This window comes from Laetiporus sulphureus, assembly GCF_001632365.1.
Source record: "Laetiporus sulphureus 93-53 unplaced genomic scaffold LAESUscaffold_23, whole genome shotgun sequence".
Lineage (NCBI taxonomy): Eukaryota > Fungi > Basidiomycota > Agaricomycetes > Polyporales > Laetiporaceae > Laetiporus > Laetiporus sulphureus.
In genome coordinates this window covers 66,217-81,176 of record NW_024468532.1, presented here as the reverse complement: position 1 = coordinate 81,176, position 14,960 = coordinate 66,217, and the positions used below count along the sequence as shown (strand labels likewise).

At 54.7% G+C, this 14,960-nt stretch overlaps 5 protein-coding genes across 5 annotated transcripts; 1 reads left to right on the top strand and 4 right to left on the bottom strand.

Moving 5' to 3' along the window:
* Positions 1-503: 503 nt before the first annotated feature.
* LAESUDRAFT_726421 (Cas1p-domain-containing protein) lies at positions 504-3,948 on the bottom strand. Its single transcript, XM_040909031.1, has 6 exons — positions 3,578-3,948; positions 3,433-3,516; positions 2,475-3,374; positions 2,165-2,422; positions 1,949-2,106; positions 504-1,892 (listed from the first exon to the last, which is right to left on the bottom strand). Exons 1-6 carry the CDS (start codon positions 3,687-3,689, stop codon positions 771-773), a joined length of 2,634 nt encoding a protein of 877 aa, XP_040763587.1. The 5' UTR covers positions 3,690-3,948; the 3' UTR covers positions 504-770.
* A 459-nt stretch (positions 3,949-4,407) lies between these two features.
* LAESUDRAFT_726418 (DUF605-domain-containing protein) lies at positions 4,408-6,328 on the bottom strand. Its single transcript, XM_040909030.1, has 3 exons — positions 6,012-6,328; positions 5,740-5,962; positions 4,408-5,620 (listed from the first exon to the last, which is right to left on the bottom strand). The coding sequence occupies exons 1-3, from the start codon at positions 6,118-6,120 to the stop codon at positions 4,564-4,566; spliced, it is 1,389 nt and encodes a 462-aa protein (XP_040763586.1). The 5' UTR covers positions 6,121-6,328; the 3' UTR covers positions 4,408-4,563.
* Positions 6,329-6,531: 203 nt separating this feature from the next.
* Positions 6,532-7,670, top strand: LAESUDRAFT_737181 (NAD(P)-binding protein; the record flags this gene model as incomplete). The annotated part of the gene is made up of 5 exons (XM_040910769.1): positions 6,532-6,751; positions 6,806-7,001; positions 7,062-7,357; positions 7,417-7,564; positions 7,628-7,670. The coding sequence occupies 5 exons, from the start codon at positions 6,532-6,534 to the stop codon at positions 7,668-7,670; spliced, it is 903 nt and encodes a 300-aa protein (XP_040763585.1).
* Positions 7,671-10,583: 2,913 nt separating this feature from the next.
* LAESUDRAFT_743615 (uncharacterized protein) lies at positions 10,584-12,664 on the bottom strand (the record flags this gene model as incomplete). Its single annotated transcript, XM_040911267.1, has 6 exons — positions 12,415-12,664; positions 11,990-12,117; positions 11,502-11,968; positions 10,936-11,446; positions 10,703-10,882; positions 10,584-10,625 (listed from the first exon to the last, which is right to left on the bottom strand). Exons 1-6 carry the CDS (start codon positions 12,461-12,463, stop codon positions 10,584-10,586), a joined length of 1,377 nt encoding a protein of 458 aa, XP_040763584.1. The 5' UTR covers positions 12,464-12,664.
* Positions 12,665-12,900: 236 nt separating this feature from the next.
* Positions 12,901-14,706, bottom strand: LAESUDRAFT_680336 (uncharacterized protein). The gene is made up of 3 exons (XM_040905728.1): positions 13,624-14,706; positions 13,338-13,570; positions 12,901-13,274 (listed from the first exon to the last, which is right to left on the bottom strand). The coding sequence occupies exons 1-3, from the start codon at positions 14,245-14,247 to the stop codon at positions 13,094-13,096; spliced, it is 1,038 nt and encodes a 345-aa protein (XP_040763583.1). The 5' UTR covers positions 14,248-14,706; the 3' UTR covers positions 12,901-13,093.
* Positions 14,707-14,960: the final 254 nt, after the last annotated feature.

Sequence of the window (14,960 nt, the reverse complement as noted above, 5' to 3'; positions counted from 1 at the left end):
TCATGGGCCACGCTTTTAGCTACTTGAATTTTTCGGCGTCAGCGTGTCTTGTGCGTGTTTTCAGCATGGCTGTCTCAGATGTTCCTCTTCTCCAGGTGAGTTAAGTCGACCTTTTTTCTGTCGCAGTGACGAGAATCAAACGAATCGCTACTTCGAGGCTTGCGGGCCGATGAATTACACGTTCATATACCCAAATTTCTGAGCCTTCGTCCCTCCAGTCAACTGCACAGAATACTTACATTATACTCAATAGGTCGTTCAGTTGCGTACCTCCTGGTGGTAGAAACCGTGAGTCCTCGTCTCCTACGTCAACCCAAGTCTCGAGAGATGAATAACATAGAGTCAAGTCCTGAACCCGTCTAAAGGACGGGTCATGACGATTAACCATGCTAATTCTGACGTTGTTTGACAATCACTCGTGTGATCTGTACGCTCAACGATTTGTTTTTCAGGATCAGTCGAGTGTGAATAAACAGATCTAGAAGCTCAAGGAGGTGATTTCGCCTCCCATTTTCTGCCGGAGACAGCTACGATTATGACATATGTGCATGTCTTCATATGATGTCATCAACCAGACGATCCTTATGTACGTCTGTACAGATCCGTCTTCGCGTTCAAGTAACTGCCCTTCCATCAGGTATCTGACGTATGTGCTAAACACGCGCGTGTGTAGAGTAAGTACAATGAGGTCAGGTGCGATTATGTAGGCTATGTAATGTTCTACAGTTCATGTAGTAAAGTATGTGCATATGACAAGCTGTTCGTCCAATCTACGACGGCGATGGCCACATGATGTTCAGCAGCCACATCGCAGCTGCCGCGATGGCAAGTTTTGTCTTCACTCCTGGCTTCCATTCCGTCTCGCCATACCATACTCTAAAGCCTGGCGAGGACTGGGTATTCGACGATCCCTCTGCGAGCCGGTCCACCCACCGTCGTTGCGGCCGTGCGGGGGTATCGGGTTCTTGTGGTCGCTCATTTTCCTCGGCATCTTTTCCTTGTTCAGCAAGGAAAATCACTTCCCCTTCCTCAGCGGAAGTCATAGCATGACCGCGCCGGCTAGTGTTCGATGACGGCTCCACTATCGTAGGCAACGTCGGCGGCTTCTGTGAACCACACATCCAGCTGGTGATCTCGCCCGTCGCTCGTGCGAACCAGTAAGAAACGTAGATGAACATGAAGGTGGTGACGATGAGGTTCACGGGACGCCATCGGGTCCCGGGAACGACAAGGAGGATGCCCTTGGTATCGCCCGCGAGCCAGAAGTGGTACTGGATGATGAACGTCTCCAACGAACACGTCCCGATGAACGCGAACGCCCTCGACGACGCTGAACGCAGGATGGCATTGGCGTTTCGAAGGACCACGAACGCGCCCACGGGAAGGAAGGAGATGTACGGATGCCACAGGTTGTACGCGAACTTGTCCGGCTGGTACAGCTCAAACGCGAAGAACCACAGAAGCACGACCGCGGACACGGCGATCGAGGCCTTCACCGCGAGCGGCCACTGCGGGTGGTCAGTCAGCCGGTGCTCGCGGATCTTGATGACTGCGAGCGCGGTGAACATTCCGGCGTAGACAATCCAGAGGTCAAGGTTGACGCGGAATGACCACTCGCGTGCCGACCAGCGGATGCCGCATGCTCTCTCGAGGAATTGGAAGAGCGCCTCAAGCATCCACTGTTCACTCATGAACCAGGTGACAAGCGCCATCGAGAGCAGGATCTTGCATACGAGGAACACAGTACGGTCATTGTACTGCGAGCCTGCCGCCATCGTGACGTATATGATGAGGAACCACCAGGATACTAGCGGAGCAAAGTAATAGGAGAGGTAATCGGTGTTCATGATATATGCGAGTAGCAGAGTTAGCAGGTTAAGTCGGATCATGACCTGCGTATCGATTCTCAGAGTCCGCGTGGTGGTTAGAGAAAGCTGAATCAACGTACCTGTGCAATACGTGTGAAGCCGAAGTCAGCCTTCTTGACATAGAATGTCGTATGTCCATATCCTGTCATGAAAAGATACGCAGCAACCAGCACTCGAATGACGTTGTAAACCCCGGACACCTTGGATGCACCGGTATAATGATAAATCAGGACAGCAACTGAGGGCCAGACGAGGTCAGCCTAACTCAAAGGCGCTGCAGCGCGAGATGAACGTACTCTGCATCCACCCCTTCCACTCATCCGTCTGTTCGCGATTCATGAATCCAAGATCTTTGTCCGCCCGCCTCGTTGTGAGTAGGCCGATGGCAAGACTTAGCATGCTCAAGAATGAGAATACCCAGGGACTAAATTGCTTTTGCTCCTTCAACCAAAACCCAGTGCGATCCGCGAGGTATATCAATGCAGCTGCAGCGCTCACTACAACAGCGGGCATGTCATGTTCACCAACGAGAGGTTGCCCAGATGAACGATAGCCTGTCCTCCTGTGAGTGAATGCTTGCAGGATATCTTACTCGCGATGGCTCACCAAGACGTCTAGACAACAGCACACAGATAGGACCCCACAGAATGACTATCCCTAGAACTAAAGCATGCAACGGCGATGGCCTCGGATAGCTCCGACAGCACGTCTTGTCCAACGGGAACGTCTTCGGCAACACGTCATTACACCGCAAATTCAACAGCACATTCGCCTGCGCCGTCACCAAGCCATTCGAGAAATGCAGCCCGTCCTCCGTCTGCGACCCATCCAGCATCCGATTGAACACCAGCGGCAACGACACAGGAAGCATCCGCTTCGGCGGGGCACGCCCGCCGATCCCAGGGAAGAACGCATATGGGTCCGCCAGCGCCGGCGGACGGATGCGGTGCTGCAGGTCCGCGTTCATCGCGTCGATGTCGGAGGAGTGCATCGACGCGGCGCGTTCGCGCGAGAGCTTCAAAGGTACGATGTCCTCCACGGGCAGTACGACCGTTTCGTCGGCGGGCGGGAAGGGTGCGCGCGCGAGTGCGTCGAGGATGCCTGCCATGCGTGCCTCCCAGGCGGGAAGCCCGCCCGAGCCTGCATCTGCGTAGCGGAGGTACCATAGGCCGGATCCGAGCACGAGGAGTGCGGGTCGATCGGGGTCAGGAGCACTGATGCTTGCGCTTGTGCTCGTGGAGGAGGGATTGATTAGCGAGAATGTTTGAGAGGAGTTAAGGTATGGGTCCCAGATGAAGGAAAGCTGGATGGCAGAGGAGGACGATGTGTAGAGGTGGTCGGAATGCTTGAGCGCATCGTCTGGAGGGGCCGTGGGCAAGGTCGGGTCGACGGCGTGTGCAAATTGGAAGAAAAGCTGGCGTGCTACGGAGTCGCCAACAAAGACCACCCGGCGCGCGGCCATGCAGGCGGTGACATCCTTCGGCATGTAGGTGTACATCATGCAGCCTGCGGAGCAATTAGTCTCCCTCGCTCTTCTGCGATGCATTCAGTGTGGATAACTCACCTTCCGGCTGCCAGTTCTTGAACTTATTGTCCAGCCACTGGCCCTCCGTGAGCAACGCATGGCAATGCAACGGATCGGTACGGTCTGCAGCGCATCGGTCATCCCTTGAGACAGCGTCCGAGAGCGCAAACGGGCACGCACATACCAACGAGGGAGTATCGCACGAGTCCTAGCAGCACAGCCAACGCCAACGATGCGAGCGAGATATAGTGCGTCCAGAGAGGGTTGACGGAGAACGAGAGACGTCTCGGTGCCATCCCGGAGAACGGAGTACGAGCGGTGGTCCTTTAAAATGGCGGCGTGTGGGTGAGCATGGACGTGCTAAGGACCAGAGGCAAAGAGCGAGGGAGAGGGAGAGGGGAAGCGAGGCTGCGCTACGAGGGCGAATTTTGTTACCGCTCGAGTGGGTTGCGTGTGAAACGGGCAACTGCCTTGCCACGCACTGATGCTGACTCAGCAGAGGCGTGTGAACGATCGGCGAGATAGCGATCTGCGCGGGGCCACAATGAAATAGTGGCCCGGACCCGTAGTCAGACGACACTCATTCCGACGTTCGTTTAACACAAAACTTGCACCGTATCTAGCAATTGTGCCCTCTACATTTGTACGGTCTGCCCACTGATATCTGTTCCAGCATCAGGAAAAGCATCAGGAAACCTCAAACATCAGGAAAACTCAAATTGGCTTGTGGCTCGAGAACCTCCTTTTTGACTTGTTCTTGCTGAATCTGGCTTGTACAAGCAAATAAGCACACGATAAGAAGCTCCCAACTCGGATAAAAGTCCGAAACAAGGAGGTCCTGAGACTTTTTCGGGCTTACTGTCTTTTTTTGGTGATGGCAAGCGGATAAAAGCCGATTTGAGTTTTCCTGATGAATGGGCTTGTGGCTCCGGAGCCTCCTTTTTGGCTTATTCTCTCGGTTTTGGCTTGCACAAGCCAATAAGTACACCGTTATTGTCTTTTTGGTGATGGCCAGCGGATAAAAGTGTCGTAAGCCGGATTTGAGCTTTCCTGATGAGACCGACAGAGCAATCAAATGTATGTGTCAAAGATGCTAGCGAACATGCAGAATTTTAACGAGAGACTTCATTTCAGCATCGATAACTCAATGATGTGGAAATCTCATCTCGGTCACCCACCCAACATCCTCAACGCCGCCCTCAACTCCTTCCGCGCCTGCTCCACATCCTCATAATCCAGCGCCGAGATCGCAAACTTGCAATGCTTCTGCGCACGCGCCATCTCCACCGGAGTCAGCTCCACCGCCTCTGTCCGTGTCACCTCCGAAACATGTGCTTGTGGTGGGTGCGAGTAGTACAGTTGGGGAGGGGAGATCATGGAAGGAGGCGGGACGGGAGGACGAGGGGCGATGAAGGGCGGAGGGGGCGCGACCGGTGCGCCGGAGGAATACGGCGCAAACGAGGGAGCCGTGACGGGCGGCGGTGGGAAGGGCGCGGCAAACGACGGCTGTGAAGGAGGAGGTGGGGGCGGAAGCTCTGCGCTTCCTACGGTTGGAGACACCGGCAACGGCACCATCGACTCTGGAACGATCTCTGGCGGGAGCTGGTCGAGCGTGGGCGCAGTAGCGAGCTCGTAAGGGTTTGGTTCCTCCGAGAGTGCGGGGGGAGACGACGCGACAGTGGCTGCTGTCGAGGGAGTTGGAGGTGCGCCGGGCGTCGAAAACCTGCCCGCAACGGACGGCGTGAACCGCACCTCCTTCGGGGGCGACACCTCTCTCGGGATCGTCTGCCTCTCCATATCCAAAGCTTCCTGCTCTCTACCTTCCAACTCTCCGCTCACGCGAGCGCCGAGATTCCTCCTACCGCCAGATACACCCGGCGTGCCCACCGTCGCCACTGTGCTCCACGCGCCCGGGCCCGGCGGCATGTCCGTGAGAGCCGGCGGGGGCGAGGTCGTGGTCGATCCCGGTGGCGGAGAAACCGCCTGTTCCACCTGAAGCGCACCTGGCTCGGGGCTTGGGCTCGCGTTGACGCTTGACCCAGCCGGGCCGGGTGTGGGTTTGCGTCCTTCGCGGAAGGCTTTGGCGATGTCAGCGGCTTTCCATTTGGCGTAGCGGATCTTGTCTTCGTTGGAGTTGTCGGTGGGTGTGGAGGAGGAGCCGGGCTTGTCGAAGGTGCGGAGGACTTCGAAGAAGTTGGCTGCAACGAGGAATTTCTTGGCTGTTTTGCTGGTGATCATTGCAATTCATTTCACACCAGTTGTAAGTGAATATGAGCAGATGAGAGGAAAGGGAAAAGGACTTTATGAACGTTGAGTCGAGCGGGATAACCGAACGGGCAAACTCACCGAGTCGCCTCCCCACGTCTGTCCTCATTGTCTGCCATGGTGAACAATTTCAACGCAAAGTTTTCGACGTAAGCACTGGCAGCTGCTTCGTCCTCGATCGCGTCGTTCGAGCTCATCTGTGCTTTCATTTTCTCGAGGATGTCCAGGAGGTCGAAGAGGAATTTGCGGGAGGCGGGCTCTTTGGCTTTGGCTGCAATGCCGAGCTGGGCTGCGTAGCATGCACCTGGAATACTTCCGATGAGAGATAGAAGGAAGAAGAAGAAGCGACGTACACCAGTAAGCAACAACGGCATCTTGCGATGCGAGCTCTTCGGCGCGTTGCAGATAGGGAGAAATGGACTTGAGCTCTGGAGGGACGGGAGGAAGGCTCTTGATAGACATAGACAAGTTCAAGTGTAGAAGTTCAAGTGTAGTGTTGCTTAAGCACAGGAGACTGACTCGCGGAGGACAGGCTGCAGGAAGGCACCTGCCAGTTACTGATCGGATCAGTCGCGGGGCCACCGGCGCAGTGGTGAGTCAGTGCGGATCCTTTCTGCGCAGAATCTAAGTACGCAGCGAGATTGAGGGAATCTGAGCAGATAGAGAGGCAGATTCAACGGCAACGAGCAATCTGCACGCGAATCGGCGGTGGCGTCACAAAGCGGCGCCTTTACCATTTCCCATTCCTCGACCATGCCGCCGGCATCTGTGACCGCCTCAAGTGCGACAATATGCGTCGCTCGCCAACGCCTATAAATCCTCGTAAGTCGTTCCCTTCGCCAGAGTACTCCCCTCCCTCGATCTCCACTCACAATGCACATGAAGTACATCGAGCAGTTCCAAAAGGGCTATAAACCTCCCCTCCAGGAGCAGCCCGATGCTCCAGGTCTCCAGAAAAAGCTCGATCCTCAGCCGCTCAACAATGTCACTGCAGATGGAAAGCTTTACAAGGCTTCTGGGAAGCTCGAAGGCAAGAGCGCCATTATTACGGGTGGAGACAGCGGTATTGGTCTGAGCACCGCGATTTTGTTCGGTGGGTCTGCAAAGTTATGCGGCTCGTGAGCGACCGACGCTGAGATTTGCCTAGCCCTGGAAGGCGCAGACCTCACGCTTACCTACACCTCGAAGGAAAAGGATGAGGCCAAGGTAGCGGAGGAGGAGATCAAAAAGGAGACCAACGGAAAACGCAAAGTCCAGATGCTCGAGTTCGACCTTCGCAAAGAGGAGCAGTGTATCCTGCTCATCGAAAAGCATATATCCTTCCACGGCAAGCTCGATGCCCTGTGAGTGCACTCCCTGCACTTTGACATTGTTTAACCCGCATATACTGACCTCACCTGCAGTGTGCTCAATCATGGAACACAGAACGCCAACACCTATCTGCCCACGCTCCCCACCGAGCAGTGGCATAATACGTTTGACACCAACATCCACTCCTTCTTCTACATCTGCAAAGCTGCCATCCCGCACATCCCTCCAGGCGCGACGATCAACTTTAACGCATCCATCAACATGGCCGTGGGTCACCCCGAGCTCATCGACTACACTGCAACAAAGGGCGCTATCATCGGCTTTATGCGCGCGCTCAGCAACCAGATTGTTGGAGAGAAAGGCATTCGCTGCAATGCGGTTGCACCCGGTCCGATCTGGACGCCATTGATATGAGCGCTTGCACGCCAATTGCGTAGAAGCGCGCAGTACTAACATGCGCATACAGCCCGGCTACGATGTCAAAGCAATCAATTGAAAATTTCGGAATGACGGTCCCCATGGGTCGTGCAGGTCAGCCCGTTGAGATCGCAACAGCGTTCGTGTACCTCGCATCAGTAGATTCGAGTGACATCAGGTATGTGTCACACGAGCCACTTCTACTCATTAAGAAAAGTCGCTGACAGTTGATCGCGTACAGTGGCCAAGTCATTCATATAAATGGAGGTGTGGCCATTGAGTGATGAGACATGGTATGGATGATCAGAAGCGCAACGCAAGTGCATACCGTCATTCTGTCATGGCGACTGACATGCAACTGTCAATATATCATCGGAATTGTAGCACCGCTAATTCACGACACGGAATCCCACATAACGTAAGCCTAAACAGCTCGCGTTTCAGCGAAGATAATCTCAGGCGAACAATATAGCGAGTAAAGTTTGCCATGGTGGCATGGATGGATTGCCCTGATGTTGCCACAAGACCACTCATACTTTACTATATAGAGAAAGGTATGACAATCGCAATGTGTCCATGTGAGTAGGAACCGGGCGCCTCGGATTTACCACAGGAACTACCAAGTCAAACTCTATATGCAACGATTGCATCAGCTGCACGGAGGGACAACGGCCCATGTGCACTTGCAAAGGCCTCAATTTCCAAACTTTGGGTCTTCCATTTCCTAGAGTGTTCCGGTCAGTGGCTCAGTGATGATATATAAACCATGCTATACCTATCTCAGAAGGGTGCACAGCAAGCGCGAGGCTGCGTGATCGTCACTCGATGAATAACCGAGCCATTTTGAGTACGTTTCGATCTGCTTCCACACGGAACGTCGGCAAGGTACATCCAAACTCAGAGATCCCTCCGCTTTTCAAGATACTTCCGCGCTCGCCAGTTTTAATTTTCGTCAAGATGGTCGGCTTCCACACAATCATCCGGAATAAATTAGGCATCGAAGTGACTAGAAAAGGTCAGCGACTTTGGTTTGTCTGGGAAGTCTGTCGTCCGTCGGCAACTTTAACTAGCGTAGTGTGCCTTTGTTGGTGCATGAGTGCCTTGAACAGCCGAACGTAGGCAAGCATGGCGCTCGGCTCGCCGGTGCTTATACAGGCCTCATATAATTTACTCAATTGCTATAGCAGCTGCGCGGCAGTCTCAGAAAATTGCGAAAGATCCATGGGTAGGGAATACACATATGTTCGCCGATCAAGATCGACCACGCAACTAGCTAGCAACGAACGGAATGGATGAAACTAGTCAATGCGGCGGCCCAGCGTAGCACGTCTCTTCAAACGTGCACACCTCCTTATGCGGTCTTCGTCCGCTCTTCCAGCGCCGCCACGCGCTCTGCAACCGCACTCCCACCAGTAGCTGTACCTGCATGCTCACCAGGGTCCGACCCAGCCCTCTGCATCCCCATCAACGGGCGAGCGAGCGCAGCAGCAGAGTACGCGTGCACACTCGTCGGCCTTGCCTTCCTCCCGCTGATAGCGGGAGAACCTGAGCCCGTCCCGACTGACCTCGTGGGGCTTGCCATGGCGCGCGCAAGCACGCGCGGGGGCCTTCCGCGAAAGATGGGGACACCACGGATTTGGTGGGAACCCGCCGCGCGTGCGTGCTGGTGATGCTCCTGCGCCAGCGTGCGGTCGCCGCTAAGAACGTGATCGGCTCCATCGGTGCGATGCGGTGAGGACAGCGTGTTGTGCGCAGACGTTTCAGGAGGCGTACTTGGGTCAGGGGCATCGACAGACGCGGGCTCTCCACTAGAACCCGCTGCCGGCACCGAGGTACTCACTGACTCAGCAGAAAGTACTCCAGAAGCACAAGACGGATCTGAGGTGGACAGCATGCGGGATTGCGTTGTTGATGACGAGGAACGCATTGAAGGGGCAGCAGAAGGAACAGATGCCGTCAATGTGGTACGGTGACTGAGTGCCACGCCGCTACCACGGGCTACTGAACCGCGTTCGATTTGACAGACCGGGACCGAGGTAGCGGATAGACATTCAGGCAAAGCTCCGTGGGGCGAGACGGGCACAGGCGGGTGAGGAAGCTCACGGACCGTCCTGACACTGCCCGTGATCTTGACAGACGAGTACATTGACCCATCAGTACAAACGTCACCATAAGTCATTTCATCGGATGCCTGACTGCTGACCGGGGTCTGGGAACGGACTACCAGTGTACTAGTGGCTTCGGCCGGGCACACATCTACTGCGGCAGAGCCACCCTGAGAACGTGCGCGCCGAGCAGGATGGCGAGATGGGCGGAGTGGGCGCACCGTCACCTGGGGCACTATCACTGATAGACAATGCACAGCTTGCACGTCGTACCCGCGTCCTAGTCTTGGCGTGGCATCCGCATCAAAGAGGACACATGCGTCCGTGGCGGGTTCGTCTGATGCGCCCACGCTAAGATCTCGTGGCGACGGTGCGCCCATATGGAGCGCAAAGTTCTGCAAAGATCCTGGCTCCGACCCAGATTCGGAGCTACAGGTTCCGGGAAGAGGTGGAGATAAGGATGGGGACGATGTGATGAAATTAGCGGACGCGTCGGAATCGGACACGGCGAGTGCAGCGAGTTTCTCATGCACCCGCTGGTGGAAGTAGGTCGTGGCCATCGGCGTGTTAATAGCTCCGTGCTGAATATGACGCAATTCGCGCCGCCTGCCCCTTTCCAGGTGGCTTGTCGGGCGCGGACCCACAGGGCGGGCTACGCTAACGCGTGAGGCGCGTGAGCCGTATTTGGGGCCTGCGAGAAACCCGGGCACATCGTCCTCGTCGTCTTCCTCCACAAACCTTCCAACAACAAAATTCACTTCCTTGTCCGAGTCGGGCTCATCAAGGTTAAGGTTTCCCAACTCTCGCGGCTGGGATTCGGACAATGAGGCGAGAAGTTCGTCCGCGCTAGATAGGTAGGAGCTCTCGTCCGTGGAGTAAAAGCTAGCCTCACTGTCGTTACCATCGCCTTCATCCACCAATGAAGAGGCCGTGGACGAAAGCCGGTCGGGGTTCATGACGTGCAGCGCTGAGATGGTGCTACCTTGATTGGTGCGCGCTGCGCGAGCGGCGCGACGGGCTTTGCGAATACCCGACTGCGCCTGAGGGAGATTGGGTGCGTTCTTTTTGCTATCAACGTGGTTGTACAGCGCGCTACCTTGCCCTTGGAACAATATCTCTCCACTGCGAGTAATGCTAGGCCAGTCAGTAACAGATGATCTCCTCGAGTCTATTTCTCCGTCGATGGATCGCCGACGCAGCAGAGGGCGAACATGGGCACCGCTCGGAGAATGTAGCAAGCCGACGGGTGCCGGGTCAATGGAGAGAAAATTGACGATACGTACGGGAAGTGTAACGTGCACATCGGAGGACAATGACCCAGCGCTCAGTGTGACACGAATAGAATATTCCACCTCGAGCAAACGGCCTCGTATAATCGACAAGGCTTCAGCCTGGCATGAGCAGATGAGATTGCGGCCATCATGCGGGAATGGCACTTGCTTACCGGTAACAGAATATAATGGGAAAATGCTAGCTCCTTACCAGGCCCCACGCCGGTCCACCAACCCTTAGCACTGGCATGGCCTTTCGTTCCTCGTTGAGCCATCTCCAGGACCGTTTCCGCGAGTAACTTGTGCATCGTCGAAGTCTGACATGCGTCTAGATCCACTGAGCGCACGCTTCCGGCGTCAAGTGCAGGCTTCGGCCGGAAAATAGTCGTCGTCCGAATAAGCGTCAAGGTCAACGTCTTGACGGTCTTCTTCGTTTCGTTGATGACAGAAACGTCAACATAGCATCTTTGACCGGCTACCCAAGTCAGCCGGTGCATCAGCGCAGTTAGCTTCACTTTGCTGCCGTTGCTCAGCACAGAGAGACTTTTGCTTGTTGCGGCTTGAAGAGGCCTTGGAGCAGGCGCGAGGACGACGGACAAATCAAGCCGAGGCCAGACCTCGCAATTCCGGTAAAAATGCGCAACAGATCGTTTCCCACTCTTCGTGTCCTTGACCTTGACTGATCTGGAGTAGTCTCGGTAAGACTCGTCACAAAGCGGTGTTAAAATATCATGCTTACACCATCGCGATGTACCGCACGTTCACGCCCGAATGGACATTAAGGACTCCCTTCGCCATCCCGAAAGTGCCATCCGACGGCAAGCGCATGACGAATGGCAAGACATGGACACCTTCGATAATTTCTACGAAGCCTTCCGAGTCGGGGGAGGAATTGTACAAGAGAGGAAGGCCTTCGGTGACGGCCTCCAAGGGTGACGCGCACTGGTAGAACGTGTGACGATCCTCGTCGCCTGGGATGCACTCGAAGCCGACGACTCGGATTTTGCCGTCAGCGATAGAGACTGGAGCCTCCTTCTTCGTTCTCTTACGAACCCGTAGTTTGATGTGTCCTCTGACCTGACTGCCCTGAATGAAAGCATCGCTGGCCAGGATGATATCTACTTCGACACGAGCCCGTGTCTTCGCTTGCTCAAGAGAGACTGTTTGAGGGACAGCACTGTCCTGATCGTCTGCCGCATCTTCCGACTGGTTACGAGTAGAACGAACGGTTGCTCCGGATTTCAACCGCGCGTTCGAGTTGCCCATGAGAACCTTGAGATCAGCGGCGTTTCTCGTCTGAGAGGCTCCAAAATTGAGCAGTGTATCAGAGCGGATAAAAACACCGTCCCTGTTCCCTATTGCCACTGAACTGCGTTCCCTGGGATCATCATGTGCGGCGAGAGTGTCGAGTTTGTTAGAGGAGTCGTGCGTGCGCCGATCGGATGATACGTCCAACGAATCCTCCGTAAGCTTTCGAGACACGTTTGAGGCACGAGAAGTCTTAAAGGCTCCTGGAAGAGGTCCCGATAGCGTGGAATGTTTGGAGACAGAGGTTGGGTCCGCAATACTTGCAGCGCTTCGTTTCGCGAATCCTTCGGTCCCAGTAAATGACAGAGCGGCGAGGTCGTGAGCCGACGTTAACGATGACTGACTAGCTATGATCCCAAGTCCAGAGGGGTATGAGGTTCCTATGGCAGACATTGATATCAACGATAAGGGCGGCAAGCGTGAAGCGAATGCCAGAAGAGTGTCCTGAATGAGCTGCAAGAGATCACTGGGAGCGGCAGACGTTTGCTATGGGGCTGCAAGGTGTCCCGGAATCGTCTGAAACGTAACGAATACATTTCGAAAAGTCCTGGCCGAAACTCGAGGTGTCAGTCCGGACGCAGATGGCGGGGGCGCGTGAACAGGCTGGTGTGACCCACGTCCATTTCGGGATGATGCCACAACAACGCAGCTCAGGCGGACTCTAACAAACGCGTTTTTACGTTCCTATGATTCTTTGTGTACAGCGTGGTTATAGCTCATCGAGTTCATACACAATTTACAAACTCATGTGCATGTGAACGCACGTGTGCACAGCGTCGACCAAAAAATGGTGTCTTTGCGCCACCAGGGCATTAGTATTATAGATAAATCCGATATAGTCACACTCGATCTGCTGCGTAAAGTAGATGGAAGATAATCGAGAGTCATGATCAAGCAGAAGGAATTGATATGTAAAGTATTACTAAATTAGCGGCTAAGCGGTAGATGACTCACACCGCATCTGCAACGACTGCGTAGCGAGATCGAATCTCATAGCAGTTGTCTGGATCAATATCTGCATTCTCACCAATGTCCCAGATCCACGAGGTCGCGCTCGAAACCGAGTTCAAGCCAGTCATCCACTGTACTGGTGGAATGCTCGTCACCAGAAAGTCCGACGAACCCGACACGATGGTAGACCTTCGCCGCCGCGGGATTGTTGTGTGCCACGTACAAAACGACGCTTTCCTTTGTTTCCAGTAGACTGGGCACATGAAAGTCAGCTTAATCAACTACTCCGATGTGTGGTCAGATGGCTGCTGCTCACCGCTGGCAGACAAATCTGGTGAGGCGTTCGGCACATCCACGCTGTCTCCATCTCGGGTTGGTGAACACCTTGGTTATTCCAGCTACGGTATCGCTGGTCCGCGTGACGGCCACGATGGATGCAATCTCTGGACGTTGACTAGAGGTGGTAATCTCGTGAACCCATAGCTGCCCGTTCTGAATGAGGTACGCAGCCTCCTGGACGGCCTGTTCCTTGCTCAAAACGAATGGCTCCTTGAGAGACTCGTTCAAGCTCTGTATGAATTGTAAAAAATATTCAGACTGACTGATGTTGCAGCAAAACCGAAGCAGAGCTTGGCTGCGTCCTGAATGTCTGTTTCTGTGGCTAGGCGCAGCTGGTAGCTCACGTCAGAGAGCGTCGTCGTCTGACGGAATTTGATGGTCTCCTTCGTGCAATAGGTGAACTTCGCAGCGTAATACTCTGGTTCCGGGTCCAGCGGTATCCCCGTCTCGCGCATCCAGATTGCGGCGAATGCACGAGTAATGGTCTCCAGAGCGAAGACGGAGAACACACGTTCCGGGGGTACGGCCTGCTGCAGAGTATAGGCCAGCACTTCAAGTCGGGGAAGGAAGTGGTGTGGGTCAAGCTTCGTGGATGGGATGGGGGTGAATATGAAGACAGGGTAGGGGCCAAATGGGCCCTCTGTGCAAGATAGCACAAAATCCACGGAAGGCGTACCGCTGCCATGCTGGTGACTGTAACAGACCAACCAAACGTCTGCACCGCGATGATGGCCTCGAGATCGTTCGTGCAGTCTCGCTTTCTTGGCAAAAGGATACACGATATTAGAGTCCCTTGCGTGCGCGTCGAAGGCTTGCCAGACCTCGGCAGGGAGGTCATTGGCAGAAGTGTAGGTCTTCACCACGTAGCTGGCAGAGACGGACGGCATCTGGATGAGAGGCGATTTATGGGGGGCTCGGGGTTGTCTGAGCGGGTGACCTTGTGGAGTGGGAGGTAAGACTCGGCGATGAATCGAGACCTTATATGCGCAGCGGCTAGCAAGAATGGAATAAAACGACGCATCAGGTGGATGCGAGGATGAAAACACTGCCGGTGACCCATCAAAGGAACGTAGCTATAGCGCAAACTGGTTTGACAAGTCCTGTCGGATTGTGTGACTGCAGGCTCCGGGGAATAGGCATTCATTGCACAGCCCATCCCGCAGGCCGCTGACGCCTGGCAGATTTTCGCTGACATGAATTAGGAATGACCTAAGAGGTCAAACCCGACATCACCCATCAGAATAAATAAGGTCCGGACAGATTCAGACTCCAGGAAAAACACATTCGGCGAGTACGTGATGGCCGATGGTTTGGGATGGATATGAGACAGGCTATTACTTGGTCTCCCCGGCGCAGATGAAGTTGAGCGTAAGAGTATGTTAGCGCCGGAGAAAACAGAATATTCATTCTGGTGAGTGCGGTTTCCCGTCTACTGGTTTACGCATGCCGGTTCTCTCAATTCACCATGCTCGGCGCTCCGTCCCAGCGTAGGATCCCAAATGTTCATGGACTCATATTGAGTTGTTTGCAAGCGCCATTGGGCGTCTACGTCTGGCATCGCAATCCTCAGGCTCGTCTGAGCGACCATCCGCCTTAGTCG

Bases quoted from the DNA above. Each gene is read 5' to 3' on its own strand.
- LAESUDRAFT_726418 (XM_040909030.1), bottom strand. From the start codon at position 6,120: ATGTCTATCAAGAGCCTTCCTCCCGTCCCTCCAGAGCTCAAGTCCATT. The intron at 5,963-6,011 runs GTACGTCGCTTC...GAAGTATTCCAG, and splicing joins TGCCGTTGTTGCTTACTGGT to GTGCATGCTACGCAGCCCAG. The intron at 5,621-5,739 runs GTGAGTTTGCCC...AATGATCACCAG, and splicing joins AGACGTGGGGAGGCGACTCG to CAAAACAGCCAAGAAATTCC.
- LAESUDRAFT_680336 (XM_040905728.1), bottom strand. From the start codon at position 14,247: ATGCCGTCCGTCTCTGCCAGCTACGTGGTGAAGACCTACACTTCTGCC. The intron at 13,571-13,623 runs GTCAGTCTGAAT...GAGTCTCTCAAG, and splicing joins TCGGTTTTGCTGCAACATCA to GAGCCATTCGTTTTGAGCAA. The intron at 13,275-13,337 runs GTGAGCAGCAGC...TCATGTGCCCAG, and splicing joins ACCAGATTTGTCTGCCAGCG to TCTACTGGAAACAAAGGAAA.
- LAESUDRAFT_726421 (XM_040909031.1), bottom strand. From the start codon at position 3,689: ATGGCACCGAGACGTCTCTCGTTCTCCGTCAACCCTCTCTGGACGCAC. The intron at 3,517-3,577 runs GTATGTGCGTGC...GATGCGCTGCAG, and splicing joins CGTGCGATACTCCCTCGTTG to ACCGTACCGATCCGTTGCAT. The intron at 2,107-2,164 runs GTACGTTCATCT...TCTGGCCCTCAG, and splicing joins GTGGAAGGGGTGGATGCAGA to TTGCTGTCCTGATTTATCAT.